Genomic DNA, 24,158 nt, shown 5'->3' with positions numbered 1-24,158 from the left:
GCAAATGGACAGCCCAGTAGTATTTTAGTAGGTTAGTGCAGGCTAAACCCCCTCTTTCCCATGGGAGCCTTAACGGTGCATTAGATAAACGGGCCGCTTGTCGTTTCAGATAAAAGTACGCAATTCAAACGTAAGATCGCATCTTCGGGGATTGGTGTAGGCAGTGTTTGAAAGAGATAACGGACTTGTGGTAGTATGTTTATTTTAACAACATTCACACCCCCGAGCCAGGACACATGCAGAGGTTCCATCTCTGGAGATCGGCCAGGATTGTGCGGCATGGGGGGAGGCGACTGAGCATGCGACCAGGTCGAGACTGTGGGTGTGATAGTGAGGCCCAAGTATTTGATCGAGTCAGGAGGACCACTTAAAGGGGGCCAAGCGCTGTAGCGCTAGAAGGTCTTGGGCAGGTATGTTTAAGTGAAGCACAGATGATTTGGTCATATTTATCCGGAAGCTTGATGATTCCTCATACGCTCCGAGACAGTCCACCACCCCGGGGAGGGAGGCTTTGGGCTGGGTAAGCATGAGGAGAAGGTCATCTGCTAATAGGCTAATATTGTGCTGCAGCCTCCCGAAGGGGACACCTTTGAAAGAGTTGCAGTTGCTGATCTTTATAGCTAGGGGTTCCACTGCTGGTGCAAACAGCAGGGGGGACAGAGGGCACACCTGCCGCATTCCTCGCTGTTGGACTTGGCCCTTTTTGCAGGGTCATCCCTGAACTTTTTGCCTTCCTCCTATTCTTTTTTCTGACATGGTGTTGGTGGTTTTAGGACTCTGGGCACTTTAGCACTGCTGTCCAGTGTAAGTGCGTGTGCTCTCTGTGGTAAACATGGTAAGATTGGTCTACACCTGTTTGGCATATTTGATTTAGCTGTCAGTCCCCATTAACGTGGTGTCTCATATACCTGGGGCCAGTAAATTAAATGCTACTGTTGGGCTTGCAGCACTGCTTGCGCCACCCACCAAAGTAGCCTTTCAAACCTGTCTCAGGCCTCTGCCATTGCAGGGTCTGTGCGCGCAGTGTTACTGCCGCTGTGACTTGACACCAAAAGTGTGTGCCAAGTCTGTGACCCCCCTTCTACTGCATGTCATTCACCCCTAAGGTAGGCCCTAGCTAGCCCTATGGGCAGGGTGCATTGTAGGAAAAAAGTAGGACATGTACCTTAAGTGTGTGACATGTCCTGGTAGTGACAGACAGCCATTCTGGTTTCTCACTGCTGTGAGGCTGCCCTCTCAAAGGAATGCATTGGGGATTCCCAGATAAGTGTTTCATTGGTAATTCCTGATATGAGAGGAGCAGCTTGGTCAAGTTTGTTATGTTTGGAATAGTGACAATAAATGCTGCATAATGGTGTGCGCAGATTTATTATCACTATTTTAGAAATGCCACTTTTGAAAGTTGGCATTTCTGTGTGCCATGTGTCTCTGCCTACCTGATGTAGTTTGCATGTCTGGCTCTGGAGTGACAAGGGCTGGTGAGGGTTATGGCTCCAGAGGGGCAGCGTGAGTCAGCGCTAGGCTGAAGAGGCAGATCTGCATTTGAAGTAGTGGGAGAAGTAGTCTCTGACCCTGAATAGGTCTGTGCCTACCTGGGTGAATGCTGGCTCCGCCCCCCTGTGGTGTGTCTGAGGACCGAGCCCCCACCTGACAAAGGGGAGTAGAAGCACTGTAAACAAAGTGCTTCAGTGCCCCCAGAACAAGTTGGGACTGGTTCTCCAAGCCCTGTGTCAGGGCAGAACAAAGAGAAAATGGTATATATAGTGGGGCTGTGACCCCATATAAGGTGTGCTGTTTTTGGGTGCTGCTTGCTGGGCCCCAGGAGGAACCCCCACGAGGGACTGTCCCTCTGCTGGAGGGCCCTGTGATATGACCTGCCATGGCCCAGCTGTGCCCCTCTAGAACTCCAGAATTCTAGCGCTTCGTGAGCCATTCATCTTTACTGCTGGAGCCCCAGAGAGGGGGACTCCAACCTTGCCAGAGGGAGAGAGGAGCGTGTGAGCCCTGCAGCCCTGGGCTGTGAAGTGTCCCAAGGGAATTCCGGCGTGGGGGTTCTCCTACACTGCCTGGGAAGGGAGCGGGAGCCATCCCCACATTGTCTGCGTCACCAAGAGGCCGCTGCACCTCGAGTGGCACCCTGGAAGTCAGGCAAGCTGCCTGGTTGTAGGCGGGGCCGGCCGGCAGGAAAGAAGTCACTGGAAGTCCAGCCACAGGTGCACGGATCGGCGCATTCTGCCCCCACCTCAGTGGGCACATGGATGCCTTGTGTGCCTGCCACTGCGAGAGAAGGGAGGCCATAAGAGGTAGGAGTCCTCGCGGCTCCCCTGTACTGCAGTGAAGTGACATCCGGGGGCCCGGCAGAAAAAGAAGTTGAGGCTCTGGAAGCCAGGCGAAGCCTGACTGTGGGCAGAGCTCCCAGTGAACAGAGGGAGGAGCCTCGCGTGTGGTCAAAGGTGCCGTCCGGGAGATCGCAGCGGCCGCAGAGGGGAGCACTGTTGGTGCCTAAAAGCTGCTGTTGATTTCCTGGCTAGAGAAGCCCCGTTGACGGGGGCTGCCCAAAGCACCCTGTTGGTGCCTGCTTGCGCCAGTTGGTGCAGAAGAGTCCCGGTGAGTGGGGCTCTCAAGGCAGGGTTGGTGCCAGTGCTTTATCTTCACAGATACACTGCTGATTGCGGGCAGCTGCAACAAAGGGGCACTTGGTACCAGAGGGGGGCTCAAGAGGTAGTACAGTGCCAAGTTTGACTCCTCCAGCTGCACCACAAGACCGTGGGCAGCTGCAACGTAGGGGCAGTCTTTTTGAGGAGACCTGGGTGGGTTGCACCCCCAGCCTTCCACTTTGCGCACATGGCTGAGGCTACATTGTCTTCGCTGCCAAGGCAGCCGGAGGGCCAGTTGGAAGGTCCTATGATTTAGGACAAAGAGCATTACGGAGAAGTCCCAGATGGGCCGCCAGAGGAAGGCCAGTTGGTCGGTGAGCACCTGAGGTGGTGGTGGGGCGTGAGGCCCTAAAGTGTTGGATAATGTGTTTATGCCAAATGTCATGCTATGATGTTTATGCCTAATGTGATGCAGACATAATGCGTTTATGTTGCTTGTGATGATGCTGAGTACAGTATTTTGCCAGTAGGTACTGGTTGTGTTATTACCTGTTCTAATGGTTCTGACAGTGGCCCGATTGGCCCTGTCATGTATATAATCCCCTGTGAAATATTTCCTAGTGCCAGGTGGCACAGTGTACATTTTTGATTATAATTCTAATGTGTTTGTGATAATATAAAGGCTATTTTATATAACCTTGTGTAGAGTTTCTTTTGTGGTGTGCCCAGTGTGTCGCTGGTGTGTGTTGCACAAACGCTTTACACATGGCCTCTGGGATAAGCCTGACTGCTCTTGCCAAGCTACCAAGGGGGTGAGCAGGGGTTATCTTCAGAGTGTAACTACCTTGCCCTGACGAGAGTGGTGGTTTCTGCCTGGCTTTGGCGCATGCCCTAGCAAACCAGAAATCCCATTTCTAACGCTTGCCTTATAGTGATGGGGTCTGTCAGCTGCCCGTGAACCCAGACTCTGCCCTCTGGAGCCGTGTAGGAGGCCATTATCTTTGAGATCATTCCTAGGCCTAAGCTGATCTTTTTAAGGACCATGCATAGGAAGGACCAAATTGACCCTGTCAAATACCTTCTCTCATCTAAGGATGAAGCCGACCTGGTCCAGCTCAATAAGGCCTGGGAGATAGGTCTCCAGCCGCTGCACTAGTATTTTAGTGAACAGCTTTGCATCTGGATTGTTCAAACAATGGGGCAGTAGGAAGAGCAGGAGTCTGGGTCCTTGTCAGCTTTGTGAGGATGGAGATTTTGGCAGAGGCAATTTAGGGCGTGAGTCCTGACACATGAGAAAAGGAATTAAACCAGCGGACCAGATGCAAGTCGGGCATAAAAAGCTGATAAAAGGTTATGGGAAGGCCATCAGGGCCTGGTGTCTTATCCAAGTGACGGGCACCCACCGCATTTTTCACTTCCTCAGCTGTGATCGGCTCATCAAGAAGGGTGGCGTGGCAGGGAGTCAGAAGCTCCCATACACAAGAGTCCAAATAAGATGTGATTAGCTCATGATCGGGTTCTTCCAGCGAATAGAGCTTTGGATAGAGTTCATAAAAATTCCAATGCTTGTCTTCCTCGTCTGTCACACAGCCACCATCCTCTGACCTCAGCTTAGCAATATGCGACTGAGCGAGCATCTGACAGAGCCTGCGGGCCAGAAGCCTACCCACCTCATAGTAACACAATTAATGCCAAATGTGCCCATTCCGCCCTCCCTGTTCTATGTGCACGGAGTTGTCCCCTCAGCACTGCCTGTTGCCGTTTGGTGTGGCGGGAGGAGTTGACCTTGTCCTGCTTTTCTAGTTGTTTGATTTCGGTGGTAAGGTTGGACTCAACTAGCCTGGCTTCTCTAATCCGCGTGATTGCGATAGATGTGATTGTACCCCGATGGTGGCTGTAACTCTATCCCAAAGAGAGGGAGGTGAGAGGTCGGGGAGATTATTAAGTGAAAAGTAATCAGCGATGCTTTTCCGGATTTCGGTAACATCGACGAGGTCGTGTAAGATGTGTGGTGGCAGACGCCAGAACGGCAGGGCATTGTTCGGGTGGCCGACGCCCTCCCAAATCAGTTCTACTCATGCAAGGTCCGAGATGGAGATGTCAGATATGTCAGCAGAAGAGGGAGTGTGTGGCAAAGATGTGGTCTATGCGGGAGTAAGAAGAGTAATCATGAGAGAAAAAAGAGTAATCCCTCATGCCAGGTGCTTGTAGTGCCAAACATCAACCAGGCCCAGATTACCAAAGTCACGCATAAGCTACTGTGACATGGCCCCTGTGTTTTGGAATGTAGTTCTGCTATGGTCTGGGGCAGGATCCCACACCAGATTAAAATCTCCTCCCACCAGGATGTCTCCATCCACCCCCTCCAACTACTCTCTCTAGATTCATCTGAGGTAAATGTCCTGGGAGGTGTTAGGGGCATAGAGATTTAGTGGGGTAAGTTTCCACTGACTCCTAGGGAGATGGAGCATCAAATATCATCCTTCCCTGTCTCGCACTACCCTAGTGGCCGATGACTAAAAACCCGCCTTTCACAAAATGCCCACTCCCAGTGTTTTTGATGTCGTGTATGCCCAGAAACGCTTCCCGTAGCACAGGTGCGCCATGTGGTGACAGTCTGTCTGCAGCAGGTGAGTCTTCTGCAGAAGGAGTACGTCAGGGTTGTGAAATAATAAGTATCGCCAAACCGGTTTGCGTTTGTTGGGAGAATTTAGACCCCGAGCATTCAGGGATATCAATTTAATGTCTCCCAACATTCGTGTGCATGCGCAAGGGTGGTGTCAAGGGTGCCAATCCACTGCACATGGTGTCCACTACCTTGGTTCCTGTCTGTGATTTTAGTGTTTAATGGCGATCCCCACCCATGAGCAAGATTGACCTGTGAAAACAGAGAGGAAAGAAGAGAAATAAGAAAAGGAGGAGAACAATCAAAATGAACAATGGTCCAACAGGGCCCAATGGGGGCCTCCACATCCTGCAATGGCCGACCCAAAATGCGCCAGGCCTACTGGAAGAGACGTCATCTTGAAGTGGTGGTTGTAGGGGGGTGGCCATTTGGGAAAAGTCCAGACACATCATGATATGCTTGATTGTGGTCCTCCTCCAGGCCTCGGGGCTCACCGCTGCTGCCATGCAGTCAGAGAGTCACAGGGTGGGATGCTACAAGGGGTTTTCGCCAACTGCAGGGAGGGGTGAGGGCCAGTTCACAGGGAGCTGGTAGTGGACCGGATTGGTGATGGAGCCCCTCTAAGGCTTCTTTTTTTTTTTTTGTCCTCATTTCACCATGGCTACTGCACTCTGGGCCGGTTGTACACATCCTCGATCCGTCTGTGGTTCAAGCCGTTTCAGACACGTGCCTGCCATGGCACTAGCCTACTACCAAAGGGGGAGGGGCTGAAAGCCTCCCACCACCTTACTCCATGGCTTGATGTAGTAATTGGACTAGTTATCGGTATTTTGGCCCATCTACAAGCTTATCAGCCTGACCATTTAAAGAAGTCCTCCCATACTTATGCAGACCTTCGTGGAATCCCTCTGGTATCTAGATTATATGTCCATTTAACCACACTTAACCAGATGCTTGCATTTGGAGGTTGGGGATCCAGCCAGTGTTTACAAATCTCCCGCCTGGCCAAGAGTAGCAAATACAATAATAGACCCCATTGCTTATCATTTAGAGCCTGTTGAGAGGCATAGTCCACCCCAAGGAGCACCAATGTTTGGTTAAAATTATATTTTCTAAGATAGCCCTTATGGTGTTTTCTACAGACCTCTAAAATTCTTTTAGATCTGGGCATGTAAAAAAGATGTGGACATCGATGGCCCTTGGGTAATTATGTATTTTGCAACCTGGAACAGGCTGTAGCACAAACTTAGCTAATCTTTGTGGTGTCAAATACAACCTATGGATAACGAAAAAATGGTGGCGTTTGAAATTTGCTGGTGTTACTATATTATAGAGTAGTTTCAGAATCCATCCACAAGGATTGTATACTACCCTCCTGCAATATATCTGTCCAGACCTCCGATGGATCTTACATTTTCTCTTCCTCTGCCTCCAAAAAGTATCTGTACCATGTTGTCACTTCTTTAGCTTTCTGACCAGGATCCTGTAGTGAGGCCTCAAAATCCCAGTTACCTCCAACTTCCTCCACTGCAGCCAGAGCCCATGAAGACAGCTGCAGGTACTTACACCTAGAACGCCTGTTGCCTGTCCTAATGTTCAGGACCTCCCAAGGGACCAAACCTCCCGTTGTTATCAAGTCTCCCCATTTTGTTATCCCTGCCTGCTCTAAGGGCAGGCTCAGGGCATCTTCCAGGCATTTTGGCGTCCCCGGGGATTCCCATATTGGGGCAAATTCTGAGAAATAATCAGTCTTTAAGGTCCGTCTCACTAGAAGCCAGAGACTTTATGGCTGCTTTCAACACCTTTAACCTTACTTTTTTTTTTAAATGTGAGCTCCAAATTTATATAAAAAGGCTCCTCCCAATTCTTTAGTCATTTCAACCAATATTAGACCCCAAGTAGTGTTCACGGGAGGCCCCACCAACATGTGAAATTTTTTTAATTGAAAGGCCATGCAGTATAGTCTAAGGTCGGGTAATGCTAACTCCCCCTTCTTAAGACAACTTCTAAGTTTTTTCCAGGAGAGCCGAACCCCCGGGCTGCCCAAATAAAACTGGATATTTTCCCTTGTATTTTATTAATTTCATCTTTAGGGAAACTGAGTGGTATACAGTTGGAAAGGTATGTTAGCTTTGGGACAACAGACATTTTTATTAAATTAACCCTCCCATAGATTGATAAGGGTAAGTTCTTCCACCTGGCTAGTTGTCTATCTACCTCTTTCATCACTCGCTTCTAGTTACGCAAAGGGATCTCATCAATTTTATCCACAATTGTTATCCCCAGATATTTCATCTCTGAAGATATTTCATCTCTGAACATATTCTGCCACCCCATCCTACCATGTTCCAGCATATTACTTCAGTTTTTGGAATATTAACTAAATATCCAGAAAATGCACCGAATTCCTAGTCAATGTTTGCGTTGGATCAGAGGTGTAAATTACCAAATCATCTGCATATAGTGCAATTTTACTGTGCGTTGGAAGCTGGTGGATAGGGATGATCTGCTCGTCTGTTCTTAACATATGCGCAACAGGTTCAATATATATATCGAAGTGAAGAGGGGACAAGGGACACCCCTGTCTCGTCCCCCTATTAATTTTGAAACTCCTTGTCAGGGCACCATTTAAAAGAATTTTGGCCATGGGCTGCTCGTATAATTTTTGTACTGTCTGAATAAAATTAATACTGAAACCTATTATACCTAAGACAGCCCAAAGAAATAACCAGCCGACGCGATCAAAAGCCTTGGCGGCGTCAATAGTGATCACCGCCATCATCGATCTCGCAACTGCTAGGTCTATAGTCCCTATTAATGAGAGCGTAAGTTCTTGTATTTGTCTTTAAGGGACAAAACCTTTCTGGTCAGTATGTATCAACTGAGGGACCACCCTAGCCAATCTTCCTGCCAGTATACCTGTATACATTTTAAGGTCCGCATTTAATAAGGAGATCGGTCGATATGAATCGGCGTTTCTCGGATCCTTAGCTGGTTTTAGAATTAATGTGTCATTCCACGAGTACGGAATCCGACCTCCCCCCTTATATACAGAGTTAAAGAGAGCCACCATTTCTGGTACTATCTCCTCTATTATCAACTTATAGACCTCAACAGGTACTGAATCAGGGCCTGCCGTATAACCATTCTTCATATGTTTAAGTTGCTCTCGTATTTCCTCTTCCATAATTGGGGCATCAACCCTGTTCTCTAAGGTTTCAAAGATGATGAAAAATATCCTGTTATTCTGTTCCTCTAGGGCTATCTCCTACCTCCATAGCATTTCTTGGTCCTCGGAGCAAGCGTTGACCATGCGTTCCAGGTCATCCACTCTCTCTCCTATGTCTGTGACTTCTTTTCGCATGTCTTTAAGGGAGGATTTGAACTCGTCCTTGAGAGAACCAATATCTGTGCGGAGTTCCTGTAGGAAGTGGTCCATATAGGCCTGCATGATCAGAACAGCGGGCGGAGGCTCCATTGTTGGTGCTCAGGGAGAGGTCGACTGCCCAGGCTCAGGCAGGGACGCTTTGGACCAGAGGGAGGTTAACGGATTGTCCTTAGCTGCTTTGGAGCGTGGCATGTCCATTCTGTCTTACTTGGGTGAAGATTGAGCTGACGAGGTGTCTGAGTGCGTCTCATCACAACTCCTGTAGGGCATGTGGCCGCGAGGGCAGGGGTCAGTCAAGATGGAAAGCGAGACAGCCAGACCAGGGAAGCCCGCAGAATCAGTTTGAGATATGATGAAGGCTCAAGCTGCCCCCGGGTACACGATAATGTGTGGATGCAACCGTCCAGGAACAGGGCCCGCATCGCAGAAGGTGCCCCACAAATGAAACAGTCACCAGCTAGGCCTCCGCTGATGCCGCCATGACCAACCTCGCTAGTCCCTTGGTGTGGTTCGTTCTTACTGTTTCGGGCTTAGGAGACTTCCCCACAGGCCGGGTCTCTCTCAGCTGGCACAGGCCTCCGGCTCCAGAAGGTCACAACTAACCGGGCTCCAGGGCAGTGACCATGGCAGGGTCGCAATGGATATCCTCTCATGCCCAACTCCCGGGCCGCATTCAGGCAACTTCAGCTGGGTGGCGTCCCTTGTTATCCTCTTGCCCCCCCCTTGTCCCAGGCTTCTGGAACCCGGAGGGCCCAGGCAGGATGGTTAAGTCTTTTAGGAACTGGGGCCCCCTCGCCCTCCACTGCGCAGAGCGCCACTCCTCCAATTCTTGATGCGGTGCATTGCAGAAGGCCATTTTTAGCTTGCATGGGCTGGCTGTGTACCTGAGGGCTAGTCGAGAATACAAAAGTGCCTCCAGGGGGCCCAGGGCAGCGACCAGGGGGAGGGGGGCGGGTTGGCGCTTCACTCAGGGCCAGATCTCGGGCCAGCTTCAAGACACTTCTGTTGGGCGAGCTCTCTTGTTAACCTCCCTGCTCCCCTGGGCCCCAGCCAGTAAGGACTCGGGAGACCAGGCAGAACGGCCAAGTCTTTTAAGGACTGGGGCTTCCCCACCCCCCGCTCCACAGGCTGCCGCTCTGCCGATTCCTCATACGATGAATTACAGAAGACTGGTTTTAGCGTGCGTGCACCAGATGCTAGTTTGAGGGCCAGGTGAGAGTTCAACAGTGCCTCAAGTGGGGTCGGGAGCCTAGTGCACGGCCGTGGGCTGGAGCACCTGCAGTTCCAGGTGGCAGATGAGAAGAGAGGAGCTTACAATGGCAGGGCACCTGCTGTGTGCGCTCCACCATCCTGGCCCGGGGTCCACCCTCACTTGCTCTCACCTCCAAGGGTCGGTTCAGGTGCGCTGTGCTGTCTGCAGCAAGCGGGGGCAAGCGAGACAGGCGAGGTAAAGGGCTGCAGTTGAGCCATCGCCTCAGCCACCGCTGCCCCAGGCCCAGAGGCTCGTGTTGCTGCTCACTCCCAGGGGCAGGCCATGGAGTCTCGATCACTGAACTGTCCCCCCGTGGTCCCCTGGTCTGAAGGCGCTCACCATGGGGTCCCCACCCGCTTCAGTCATCCCAAGAGGCAGTGGCTTATGCCTCCCGATGCTGCCTGGGGGCGACCGCCAACAAGGTTCAGGAGGGAGGAGAATGGCACCCTCACAGGTAGGACCTGCTGCTCCACAGCCACTCCGTTTCTTCCTCCAGAGGGCCCTGGGACTCCAGAACACCAGCCCCGGGTCTCGCTGCAGTGCTGGTCTCAACTCCACTGGTCGGCCCTCACTAGGGGCGTGTCTTTACCCACTGAAGTGCCATGCGGGTGGCCTGAAAGGATCAGCGGGCATCCTCCCCGAGCCCTCACCAGGGCACGCAGCGTGGTCCCCTCATCAAAATGGCACTCAGAGCACTCTGGGTAGGTGCCAGGCCTCCGCTACCTGCCACTTCTGCACCGTTTGGCATCACACGAGCTCCTGTGGTTCACCTAAGTGCCAGGCCCCTCTTTGTCAGCTCCTGAAGTTAGGATTCGTGCCTGGCCGCTGTGGATGGCGATGGATGGGGCCCAGGCCGCCGGAGAGCAAGCAGGATACGTCCTACTCCATTCCCCTCCGGGCCATGCCCTCCCTGTACCTTTTTTAAGACCCCTATGTGCCCCTCGTTGCCCTCATGACGGTGAAAGAACTCTAAACACCCCCTACACTCACCCAGCTCTTTCCACCCCCTCTCTGCAGCATGATATCCACTCGATATTTACAGATTTGAATTTTACATCGATGTGTTTCTGATTTACGTGTTCACATTCAAATGCTGTAACTTTGCAGAGACCCAATGAACAACAATAATCCATGGTCTGATAAGTTGATTTCAAACCCCTTGTGTAGTCCCCTAGCTCACAGAAGGAGGTTTGAAAGTTTCACATACGTCATTTTAACATAGCTTATTAGCAAGCATAACTGAGACATTGACCTCTGAGGGTCAAGTCTCCAAACATGACATTTCCCCACAGTATTTTATTTTGATAGATATTCAACACAAACAATGCTGCTTACATATATAAAGATGTTAATTACCATTCAATTTTGTCTGCGTCACAGTTGCAATAGTGCCTCAGGTCCCAACAGTTTTCCTCCAGCCCACACGCGCACTGCTGAATTCCTGGAAGGGATCCACCCCAGTAAGTTTGTTTTTCACCGGCCCGGCTGAGCCACCATGTAAACGGAGTACCACCTGCAGGAGAAAACTTTATGACATTAAAAGCCTATAAACGAATAAAAATGGAGATTCCAGAAAATCTAATTTTAATTTCCAAAATATGCATGAGGAAGTGAAGCACATAATTCATTAGCAGTCTATACAATGTGTCAGAAACACAACGAATAATGTGTAATTTAGCCCAGCACAAACTATAACGCTTACATTGTCACTTGGTAAGCTATATGCCTACCATCTAGTTTTCTCACTCACCTGCTCTAGGACAGAAGTTCGTAAATATACCCAGCACGTCACCAATTTGGAGTCTATGGTTTGTGTTTGACTAAAGGTCTATGAATGGAAACTCAGAACTATGCACTAGGTCAGGCAGGCCCCTTCCACCAGTGTTCACTGTGAATGTTGTTTCCATACTATGGGGCCGATTCACAGAACTAATCTGAGATAAAATCCTAAACTTACTACTTTTGGTATTCACAGAAGGCATTTAGTCCTAACTTTACTACTACTAAATGCCTTCTGTGAATACCAAAAGTAGTAAGTTTAGGATTTTGTCTCAGATTAGTTCTGTGAGTCGGCCCCTATGTTTTTTTCACAGAAGGTCATTGACTGACCCGTAGCCATGGTATTAGGCAATACAACCTGGTACCTGTATCTAATTCATGCTCCTTCAGGGTCGGCCTTAACTTGTGGCCTTGTCCCGGCCTCGTGCATCCAGTGACCTGCCATTAGCACTTTGATCTTTCTAGCGCTATTTTTCACAAAAGATGCTATCAATTCATAATCCAGTTTCAAATGATTGTATTTACATTTTTTGTGTCATTTTATTTATTAAATGAACTTAATTTTTCTAAATTGGTCTAGGATTGTTCTTGTATTGCGCTTTCAATCAAAAATATAAGTTTATTATGACCATGTGTCTTTAAACTGCATAAAAACACCATAAAACAGCTAAAAATACATGAAGATAATTATTTAATTTAATTTATTTAGTTAAGTATTGTGCTTTCACTTTATTGCTGTTTGTGTGCTGACGAATAAATACTTACACATTGCCTCTAAATTAAGCCTGACCGCTTTTGTGCCAAGCTACCAGAAAGGTTAAGCACAGGTTCATTTACTGACTTTTGTGGTTCCCCTTGACAGGGATTGTGGTCCTTGTCTGACTGGGGCATTTGCACCCTCAGTCAATAACCCGATTTCTTACAATCACTTACTATAAACTGTGTGGATTGTACAAGACACCTTGGAGTTCTATCACCTTATAACAGTTCTCAGGCCTCAGCCTCATTCATTTATATGTTCTCTGAACTTTCTTTGTCTAGCAATATCCCTTTAAGCGGAGGTGGTGGGTGGAGTTTTTCCCTAATGGTATATGGAATCTTCAACATTTGTGACATTAATTTTATGTAATACCCTTCTTAGAAGGGAGTTCTGAAAATTAAATTAGTTTGAGTACGAAGTCACAATTTATTCTTCCAGCAGCTAGGGTGAAAAGCATCTTAAGAGCACAATAACAAAAAGCTCTTACAAAATGATGGGTATACTGTTTCATTTCAGATTTCTTTCTTCTGAATGAAATCCTGAAAATGAATTCCTTGAAAAAAGGAACAAAAATTTGCAATGCAATAGGTCTCGCATTTACACGAGTTTAAGCTATTGGCATTGTAACTGACAATGCCTTTTATTTATGTTATGAAAATGAAAAAAAATAAAAGCCATTGTCATTTGCAATGTCAATAGCTCAATCTCGCGTAAATGAGAGACATATTGCATTGCAAATGCTTGTTCTAATTGTTGTGGTGTAAATAACATGACATGACATGAAATACCCTCACATAACATGTCATGACATAGCATCACATAACATTACATGAAATACCATCACTTAACTTACATCACATAACATTCATTGGTGTAACACAGGCCCCGCAGTCCCCACGTGGGGGGGAGGGCAAGCTGAAGGGGTCCCCTCAGCACAATACTAAGGTCTGAGATGTGCGGATTAAATCTGGAGCAGGGGGGCCTCCAGGTACCTTGCAGGGGGGGCCCTCAACTTTCCTTACGCCACAGATAACATTACATCACATGACATGACATGAGATAACATATCATCACATAAGATTACATAAAACATACAAAGCCACAGGACGTCTGTGATTTAGTCCGGGGCTGAGGAGGGCAGTGGAAGACCGAGTAAATAATCTTCCATAGTGTACAACAACTATTCATCTAAAGTGCATTTTACAGCCTTGCAGGCGACGTCCTGGGACATGTGTCATGGGAAGCATCTCTCTGAGCGGTCCATGTTCTCTGAGGAGGTGCTGTCCCAGATGTTGAGGGGGAGCCCACCCCGTCCCAAACAGTGCTGGCCGAGGGTTGGCCTCAAACAGACTCCCCTCCAACATCCTTCAAACACGCCTGTGCAGTGACACGGGCACCCCTTGTCGGAGGCGTGGAACAGATACCGGGGCAGCAGCTTCAGGGGGGGTTGGGGAGACACCGTGGCTCTGAGGTAGTAACAGACAATAAGGCAGGGTGTGGGAGGGGCGAGAGAACAAACCATGATGTGGATAACGTGAAGTGAGGGCAGAAAAGTAACGTTCAGGCAGAATCACTGAAGAGAAGCTGCAAGGGATTTTAAAAACAAGCATTTGCAATGTAATTGGTGCGATTGCATTGCAAATGCTCAAGTTTAAAACTGAGCTCGGCGCCGCTTCATGGACACCGCGCTCCGTTTCTTTATATATTTCTTAACTTCAACACTGAGCACGGTGTCCTTGAAGTGGGCGCTGCGCTCAATGCTAAAGTTAAGCAGTATATCAATAAACCGAGCGCGGTGTCCGTGAAGCAGCGCCGCGCTCAGTTTCAAAGTTTAAAAAAAAAAACAGTTAAAACAAGCGCGCGCTCATGCTGACGAGGAGGGAGTGGGAGAAGGGAGGTGGTAGGGGAGGGGATTCGCGTGCTATAAGGCTAAATGAGCCATTACAGAAAGCCAGATGGCGGCTGCGTGCATGCACGCTCGCGTGAACGCAAGCGCTAGGCCACCAAAAGCATGTGGCAGCACTTTAAAAACTACACTCCTAAATGTCTCGCCAGACCAGCGCATGCGCTGGCTCTGGCGAGACCTAAAAATCTAGCCAGTATTGGTCCTGGACAGAATTTATATTTTTGCAATGGAATTTGTGAAATTCATGAAATTTGGGATTCCAAAATTTTATGTAAAATATTTAAGTGTGCTCTCACCCAGTATTAAAACGTCTTGAGAGATACCAGCGGTTCACTCAGAAAGTGTATTGCTAAAAGGTATCTTATGCTCGAACTAGTCTCTTGCATGCAGCTGGTAAGACTTTTTATCACACTGTGCATTCTTGCTTAGAATTCACTTTCAAACGAAAATAAATCACAATTTCCCAGAGCCATAGTCAAGATCTTTACGTATCTACCTGCTGCCTGAGGATGCAGAGACAGACATCCCGGTACGATCCAGATGTGTAGGGTGAGAGCTAGTGCTGCGTAATTCAAGGAAGTGATGCATTTCAACTTGTTTTTCTTGTTGGCTTAGGTTCCAGGGCGGGATTCTGAATGCTTAGTAGCTTAATATATAAGTGTATTTTCATGATGAGTCTCATGAAGAAAACTGTAATAACAACTATGAAGGGCCTGCTACAGGGCGCAGCATGTTTACTATTGCATTTGACAACACGCCTCAGTAATGCAAACTGTAGTGCTTTTTAATTAGCATGAATCTAACTTGGAATTATATATAGCATGATACTAACTATGAGCACTTTCAGCCCGCTCAGCCACGTATTAGTAAGAATAATAATAATAATTTAACATGTTATTATATGCTTAGTTAATAAAATCATTGCATAAGATACACTCATTAAAATTATTAGTGGTACTTTTCAATTAACAAGACGATGGATTAACATGAAGATCAGATGCACAGAGATGGTGTCTTTAAGTATGAGTTCTGCCTAATCCTAGGAGCTATGAAGGGCCTGCTTCTGGTCGCTACATACTTAATTTTAGATTTGGTTTTGAAAGTGCACCACAGTAACGTAAATGGCAGCGCTTTATGAACAGCATGGAATTCACTATTCCATAGACTACATGCTATGAACTTGAAGCTCTTCCTGTGTGGGACGCTTAGCCGAAATGTCACTGCTTTTTAAATTCACACAGCAACAGATTTACCCAAGAGCAAATCATCCTCCTCCAGGACAGCAATAAATATAGGGCTTTGAAGTCTGTGTAGACTTTCAAGAGACACTATAGCATGTGGACATCCTTCGTGAGTGGTAATAACCAGAGGCAAATTCATCGATATGCGAATTATACAGAAATAGGTTAGTCATCTACAATGTTTCTGGAAATCTGTGAACTTGCCCTCCCTTCATCGTAATCTCTGCTTCTCTATAGGCCACAGAGGTCTTTGTACAAACAAATAGTGTTTTTTTGCATGATTTCAGCTCCAATTCGACTTCTGGGCAGGAGTCACTGTAGCTACTAAGACCCGCTGAGAAGGACCGGCTCATAGCCGTCATATGTTCTAAATTGGATTGTGTTTTCACAATACGTTTCAGTAATGCCTAGTGCAGCACCCTATGTTATATGCTTTTCACTACTACTTTATATTGTGTTTAGGAACGTTCTGCATGTGGGCTACACTCATGCAGTGTGCTTGTAACAACATGGACAATTGATGGACTATGATAGTGTTTTTAAGTGGCAAGTATTTGATTGCATTTTCAGAACTTACCTCGGTAATGTAAATCACAGGGGCATATTTAGACACTTTAGAAAGGCAGGGCTGCACCACATTTACTAGAATATGGTGCAACCCTGCGTTTCCCCCTGCGCTGGCACTAAATTTAGCTGCCTCGCGCTAACGCAGGACCCCTTGCACCATTGCGCAAGGGTGCCAGTGTTGAGGGGAAGATTGTTTATGTGCAGGAAGGTCCCCATTTCTGCACATAAACAATGTTTAAATGCCGTTTTGTAATTTCTATGTGTGTCGCTTCATGCACAAGGCACTACAGGTAGAATCAGCAAAAACAAGGAGAAATAAAGCATTTCTCCTCGTTTTGCCTGTTTAACCTGTTACATGCTCATGACGAGCTCAGCTCGTCATGAGTCACAGTGGAGCTGTGCTCATGACTAGCTGAGCTCGTCATAACGGCTGCGACCCGCCCACACGCGATTAATTCCCCACCTGTGCGGGAGAATTAATCAGTGGGCGGGGTCGTGACAAGCTCAGCTCGTCATGAGCACAGCTCCACTGTGAGTCATGACGAGCTGAGCTCATCACGAGCACAGCGCCGCTGCGGACGCCCCCCGCACGCCTCGGGGGAATTACCCCCGCAGGCAAGGGGTTAAGACCATGTTCTCCCTGGTCTTAATTTTGAGGCTGCCTCCTATTTACGCTGCCCTTGTAAATAGAAGGCAGCACCAAAATCAATGGGTGTTGCGGTGGAACGCCCACCACAACATCCATCACCCTCCCCTTTCATGCTAAAATCAGCGTGAAAGAGGGCCTTATTTACAAGGCAGCATTGAGCCACGTTAAGTGGCTAAATGCTGCCTTGTTAATAAGGCGAGGCCCCTATAGCCACCACAAGGTGACTGAAAGTGACGCTGTGGTGGTGATAGGGTCTTGTAAGTATGCCCCCCAGTGCTCTCTAATTAGCATGGTTCTTGCTATAGGATATACATCATGATAAACAAGTCTCCCCTTTCATTGTGTTTCTATTAATGTGGATATCGCATGCATAGAGTTGGTGGTTTTAAGTGTGATTTCTGGATATTTCTGGCCTGACAGGTGTGGTTTAAGGTCGAAGCCTACTTTACTATTGGCTTTGTGTGTAGTCATTCGTATGTGCTTGCTTTTCGTTGACTCACTTATTTGCTTTAACCTATCCATCTCGACTTTGTCCCCCCGCCGACCTAATCAAGCATAGCCTGTGTATTACCATTCTGATTCACACCTTCTGTTTTTCAATGAGTAATCATTTTTAAGGATTTTTTTTTTTTTGCTTTCCCTTAAAGCACTTCATGAGTGTGCTTGTTTGTTTGCCACTTGTCTTCCAGATGTGCTTCTCCGCCAACACCAGCACTTCACTCTATTTTCCCTCCTGTGCAGGGTCAGACTAGTAAACCGGGAATTCGGGTGGTAGGCAGTGGCTGAGGCCAAATGTTTTTATTTTTTCTCCTTTTTTTTCTGCAGAGCAGAAGGGCAAGGTGGTTGGTGTGCATTTTATTTAAGTGTATTACAGCATATCCTTCCAGGCATTTGTAGATAAAACAAAGCAAATTCTATTAAACTCAGTTCTTTTTTTAATTACGGCCAGTGCAGGCCTTTAATTGGGATATGACACATATTGATGTTTGTTTAGCCAAAAGATGAGTGAGAGTGCTGTCTGCATTTTGAGATTTCTGCAGTTTTTGGACCTTGGATGTAACAAGTCCTCAAATGACGCTGCACGTAGTCAAAGCGGGAGGTGACTGTGTTACTGAAACTACCACATCATTCACTTAGGAAATGTAAGTTTAGGGCTATATTGTGGAGATTCGGTGGGCTTTTTTTCAGTACTGATATATTTACATGCACATTTATCCACTCAATCTCAAAACACATATTTACACTCCACAAAAATAAATCAACTTCGCAACATGCCACATAATTTCACAACATATAATACTACTCAACACCATGCCACATAATACCAGTACAAAACCATGCCACATGATTCCACACACCATACATTTCACCACACAATTCTGCACAACACAACATATTTACACTCCAAATAATACCAATCAGTGCCAAATAATCACACTACACATAAATACTTTCTACTCAATACAATATACATACTCCAAACATAAATGCACTCTATGTCACATACCAGCAGTCAACATAAAGGAACTCCACACCATAACACATAATTCCAACAAGCATAATTATGCTCATTGCCACACAGTTCCACGCCATACAATTCAACTCTATACATTTCCACTACACACCCCACAATTCCACACCAAGCCATATATTTCAAATACACAACACAATTCCACAACACACCACATACCTCCAGTACACTTTGGACAAACATTCCAATACAACCCACAAAATTCAACTACACACAACATACATCCAGTACACTCCAAACCACAACACATAGGTAAAATACATTATTATTTACAATGCCAACAGCTCTACTTCTTGCAAATAAAAGAACTATTTATTGCATTGCAAATGTGTGTTACTATCTGCAACAGCTTATCAGACCAGGAATCTGATTAAGACATGTGATGTTCATAGAGTTTGACCGTGATACAAATTTTTTCAAAACCTCAGCTTCACCACATGCCAAAAATCCACTAGATGTAAAATGTTTTCTATTAATAATTATGTTTTGGTGAAAATTCAGCATTTCTTATGTTTAGGAGTTACTTTGATAATTATGGATTCATTTGCTTCAATCCAGGAGATTTATCCAGACAGATAATGAAGAATGTTTAATTGTGGTACTTGTTTGGTAGCAAACCTCTCAAAGTCATGTTGACTGTTCATAAAATGAAGAACATATCCATTGTAACTTATGATGAAGGAGTACAGGATTTTACTGATACAATGGGGCCTATTTATGAAAAAGTAATGCAGTGCAACACAGCAGGTAAATTAGGTAAATTTGGTGTGCTGCACCAAGTGAAAAGGAAAGGTCAGGAATGTACCGTATTTGAGGGAAATATGGCCCATTCCTGCTTTTCCCCCTGCGCTGGCCCACTTTTGACAAATGCAAAAATAACAATTGATGGACAAAATGCAGAACAATGTCATACATTCACCCCAGTACAGAGATCTGGGCCTAAATCCATCGTTTTTTTTGCTTACCATGACATTCCTGTTTGGACCCAGCCATATGCAAATCAGTCTTGACCCTGCGCCCAATGGGAACAGTCCAGCCCGAACTGCCAGGCCAGGTCCTCCCTGGACTGGAAACAAGCATCCTAGGACCGGTTTCAGGCTTTCAGCCCTCATCAGCTAGGATAGCTTGACTCCAGTAGCATGGAGAGCACGGGACCAACATCTGGGCATACCCGTCCCACTCGGGGTGACAAATTCAAAAACAACATTTGATGGACAGATTGCAGAACAATGTCATACATTCACCCCAGTACAGATATCTGGGCCTAAATACATTGTGTTTTTGCTCACCATGCCATTCCAGTTTGGACCCAGCCATATGCAAATCAGTCTTGACCTTGCACCCAATGGGAACAGTCCAGCCCGAACTGCCAAGCCAGGTCCTCCCTGGACTGGAAACAAGCATCCTAGGACCAGTTTCGGGCTTTCAGCCCTCGTCAGCCAGGATAGCTTTACTCCAGTGGCATGGAGAGCACGGGACCCACGTCTGGGCATACCCGTCCCACTCGGGGTGACAAATGCAAAAACAACAACACTTTTGACAGCCTTGCACCAATGCGAGCGACCAGTTTGACATGTTGATTTCTGTATGTGAAGTAAAATGGAAACCACCTTAAGACTTAAGAGATGTTTACAGTATCAAAGGTTGCCAACAGATCCATCAGCATATATTGTGCAAGAATCTGCTTTATCTATTATATTAGCACACATTGTTTTGGGCTAATTCTTTTTTTTTTTAACTCTATGCACAGGGGCCTGGCAAACCAGGCCTCAGTGCATGTGCAGTGGCCCCTAAAAACTTGCTGTATTGATTATAAATTCTAATTGCCACTTTTAAATTACCTATCAATCCTCAATACATGATACCGCAGTACTCAGGGCCTGTAATTTAAATGTCAGTACGGACTGTAGCACATATTTTGCCACAGCTAAAGTATCAATGCAAAATACGTCTTCAGGCCTATTGCAATTTAGACCTCACAAATTAAACCTTTTGCCAGGCCTAAACCTTCCTTTTTAGTACGTATTATTCACCCCTAAAGTTGGTCATAAATGGCCACAGGGCAGTTTGCATGCTATTTAGAAAGTAGGACATGCGTACTTAAGTTTTACATGTCCTGGTAGATAAATTCATCAAATATGTTTATTCCACTGTCACAAGGGTAGCTGTCCCATTGGAAATCATTGGGTTATACTACAATAGCTTCAGTTTGGGAATAGATAGAGCAATGACTCAAGGACTCAAATTAATAGAAATTTAAAATTCAATCTAATCATCATGTCGGGCTTTAACCCCTTGTATGCTCATGACGGCTCCCGGTCGTCATGCATCACGGTGGGCGTGTGCACACGACGGCCGGGAGCCGTCTGAATCCCACCCACCGTTTATTTCTCCCGCACAGCACGGAAAATAAACGCGCGTCCAAGGGGTTAAATTACTATTTTCGAAACACCAGTTTTAGAAGGTTGGTATTTTCCTGCCTAACGCCTCAGAGTTACTTCCCAACTGTCACATTGGTCCCAGAGAAGGGACCAAAAGGGCATTTGGTGGGTGGAGTTTTGACCTGTTCCTGACAGGACGGTGTCAGGCTCTGTGCCCCACTGACCCTGACGAGAAGGAAGAATGGACCTTACCTCATATACCCGAACCTCTGCTTTATTTCCAGCCCCCATGCCCGACCGACACTGCATTATATGTAGCAGAGAAGGACCCTGGGTTTTACTGTTGTGGGCCCTTTAAGGCTCAGTTACCTGATGGTGACGAATGGATGAGCCACGCTTCCTTGAGATGTGTAAGACTGGAGTCGGAAGAGGAGCCTGCGCTGTTGGAGCTGTAGCTGTATCTAGCCAAGGTCCACTTACAGCAAGATAGGTTTTTATTGACCAGGTATAGGTTTAACCAACTGCATCATCTTTTTGCATCTCCATTTGGGTGGGAATGGTCTGAATCAATGTTGCCCTACACAGTACACTTTGCAATTTGTAATGTTTTGCTCGTATTTTAGCTGGTCGAGGAAGCGTTTTTCTATTCCTTTGTTGAAATCCCTGAATTTTAACCAAATAAGGCCAGTCTTGTTGTATTTTCAGATGTTTCCCACTGATTGAGTTACTTTTACTGTTTTACATTTTTGCGAGCTGCTATGGCGTCCAGTAGATCGAGACTTGACTAATAGATGTAGTGTCTGAGGGGGATGTGCTTTACTGTTTTATTGACTATTACCTTTTTATGTTAATTTACAGTAATGGATTTTTTAATGAAGATTTTGTTTGTATTCTTTTATGGTGATTTTATTAGCCGAATAAAGACTTATGAATAAAGGAGTCTGAAGCTGTGCTGGAGAGTGTGAATGAGATTGGATATGAGTGAAAATGATGTGAGTGTTAATGAGTGGTAGTTAGTGGCAGTGAGTGTAACTGTGAGTGAGTGGGAGTAAATGAGAATGAGTGTAAGCGTAAGTGCATGTGGGTGTGAGAAAGTAAGGGTCGGAGAGTACAAGTAAATGTGAATGTGAATTAATGTTTTAGAATGAGTGCTTGAGAGTGAGAAAATACTTGAGTGTGAATAAGTGAGAGTAAGAGTGAGTTCAAGTGAGTGTTAGATAGTATGAGTAAGTCAGTGTAAATATGAGTGAGAGTGACTGTGAATATGAGAGGGAGTGAGAGCAAAAGTGAGTGCAAGAGAAGAAATCAGATTGAATAATTGCAAGTGAATATGAATCAATGAATGTAAGTGTGTTTGAGTGAGAATATGGTGTTATGCTTGTGATTCTACCAGTGACCATGACATATTGAAGTTTATTCTTGGCTTGTAGAGACACCCTTAGCAAACTACTGGCATTGGCACCTTAGAGGCAGATCTGTGATAAAATACTGGTATTACCATACTGGTTGTAATTCTTGGCATAATGACACCCATTGCAAAGTACAGGGATACTAAAGGTAATGTGCTAGCTCTAGAATATTTCCTATGTAAAATACTAGTATTAGCACTGGCATAATAGATGTAAATATCTCCAATGTGCTTAACACCAGCATTTTGCCATATATGCCACTTAGGTATAGATTGAGAGCACTAGAACATTGGAGGTACATCTTTCCATAAGGAAGGGGTGGCACCAGTGACAAAATGCTGCCCATTGCGCAGCAGAGGCAATTTTTTACATATGGGTCACCCATGGTGTATGGGCTGCACTACTGACAAACGTCTGGCACTTGAACATTGCATGTAATCTTTGGCATAAGGGGCATCCGTTGCAAAATGTTAGACCTGGCACACTGGCGGTAGTTTTTGTCATATGTGGGCACCCATAGGACATTTGCTTGCTTGGCACATCAAGAAAGGATGTGAGAAGTTAAGGAGTATCATTTCAGAACCTATGATTTTTAAGCAAAGTCAACTGAAAATTGTGTATTAAATTGCACTATTTTACCCCTATTTTTTTAAACCCACTTTACAAACCCACACTAGAAGATGTCTGGCTCACTAACTTCCCTCAATTAAATTCAGGGCAAGTGGTACATATGCCCCACTACTTTGACTCGACATTCATTATTCTGGAAGTCCCATTGCATTTATGCATTATTATAAGCATTATGATGACAAATAAATGAGAGTAATGGGGTTCTAAAAACTAAAAATCAACATAAGTGTCAGTAGTGCCTCAACAAATGCCAGCCTCCACAGAACTAGGTGTGTATTAAATGCTGTACCACAAGACACAATATGTAGTGCTGTAATGCTTGGTAAACGTCTGCAGTTGACACACTAGGCCCAAATGCATTCTTCATCTTCAAAACTGTGAAACTGACATAAAGCATTCAAACTGTGGGCCAGATGTATAATTCTTTCATGCAGTGTAACACAGCAAACCACCTTGTTGTGCTGCGTGAAAGGGAATGGGCTGCGTGAATGGGAATGGGCCGGAGTGAGCCATATGTACCATTATACGCACATTCCTGTCCTATACTAGTGCTGGCACACTTTTGGCTGCCTAGCACCAATGCAGACACCCTTGCATCATGGTGCAAGGGTACATACATTTCTGAGAGGTACATTCCTGAGAGGTATTTTCATCTTTATATATGTGCTGCAGAATGCTGCAAACATAGAAAGATAAAATAGCAAGGAAAAGTAAAGATATTTCTCCTTGTAACGCCTCACCTGGGGTGGCGTAGCTTTTTGATTCATTCTCGTGCCTACCATTATTGGTAAATCTGGGAATGTGCCAAAATTCATAGGTGGATACGTGGGAACACCCACGCTCCACCCATTAATTAATTTTTCTTTCTTGGATCTTGCTCTTTTAGAAGCTGCTGAAGAAAGAACTGTGATGTAAATGCTGGAACTCTGCAACTGATCAACGCTAGAGCATTGATGCTGGAGAGCATTATGAAGTGCTACAGGAATGCAGATGAAGTGCTGGAATGAGCCAGCCTGAAGAGTGAAAGCTAGAGCCTGAAATGATGCTGCTATCTCCTTGCCTACCCTACCTGCAATCACCTCTGGTGGACGCTTTTTGTTCTCCTCAGCCTCAATCATCCAGCACACTGCGGAGGCACGCCAAGGCAGCAGAAGAAGCCCTTCATCCAGAAAGCCTGCAGCCATGCACATCACAGGAAAGGTCTCCAGCATAAGGCGCTCCCAGGCCGCTGGGCCTCGTTTGCTCTTTGGCTGGGCCTTGAGTAAGCCCACACCCCTATGAGGCATCCACATATTGCAGCAAGCCTGTGGTGCCTCAAAGCCTGTACCTATCCAGACCAGAGATCTGCCATGCCCTTAGAGGTCCCTGTAAGCTGTGGACTCCCTTCACATCCCCAGAGGCCCACTGCCACAACAGCTTCAAAACCAGCACGTGCTTATTGC

General features: G+C 46.3%; 1 protein-coding gene across 1 annotated transcript in view; it reads right to left on the bottom strand.

Annotated features, from left to right (window-relative positions):
* LOC146861627 (contactin-associated protein-like 5) overlaps positions 1–24,158 on the bottom strand; it is a 1,270,002-nt gene that overhangs the window by 203,940 nt on the left and 1,041,904 nt on the right. The window contains exon 14 of the mRNA XM_085645996.1: positions 11,220–11,376. Coding sequence (XP_085502122.1) covers positions 11,220–11,376 — 157 coding nt within the window. The remainder of the gene's footprint in view (positions 1–11,219; positions 11,377–24,158) is intronic.

Source organism: Triturus cristatus, chromosome 3_1 (genome assembly GCF_964204655.1).
Source record: "Triturus cristatus chromosome 3_1, aTriCri1.1, whole genome shotgun sequence".
NCBI lineage: Eukaryota > Metazoa > Chordata > Amphibia > Caudata > Salamandridae > Triturus > Triturus cristatus.
This window is presented reverse-complemented; position numbering and strand designations above follow the sequence as displayed.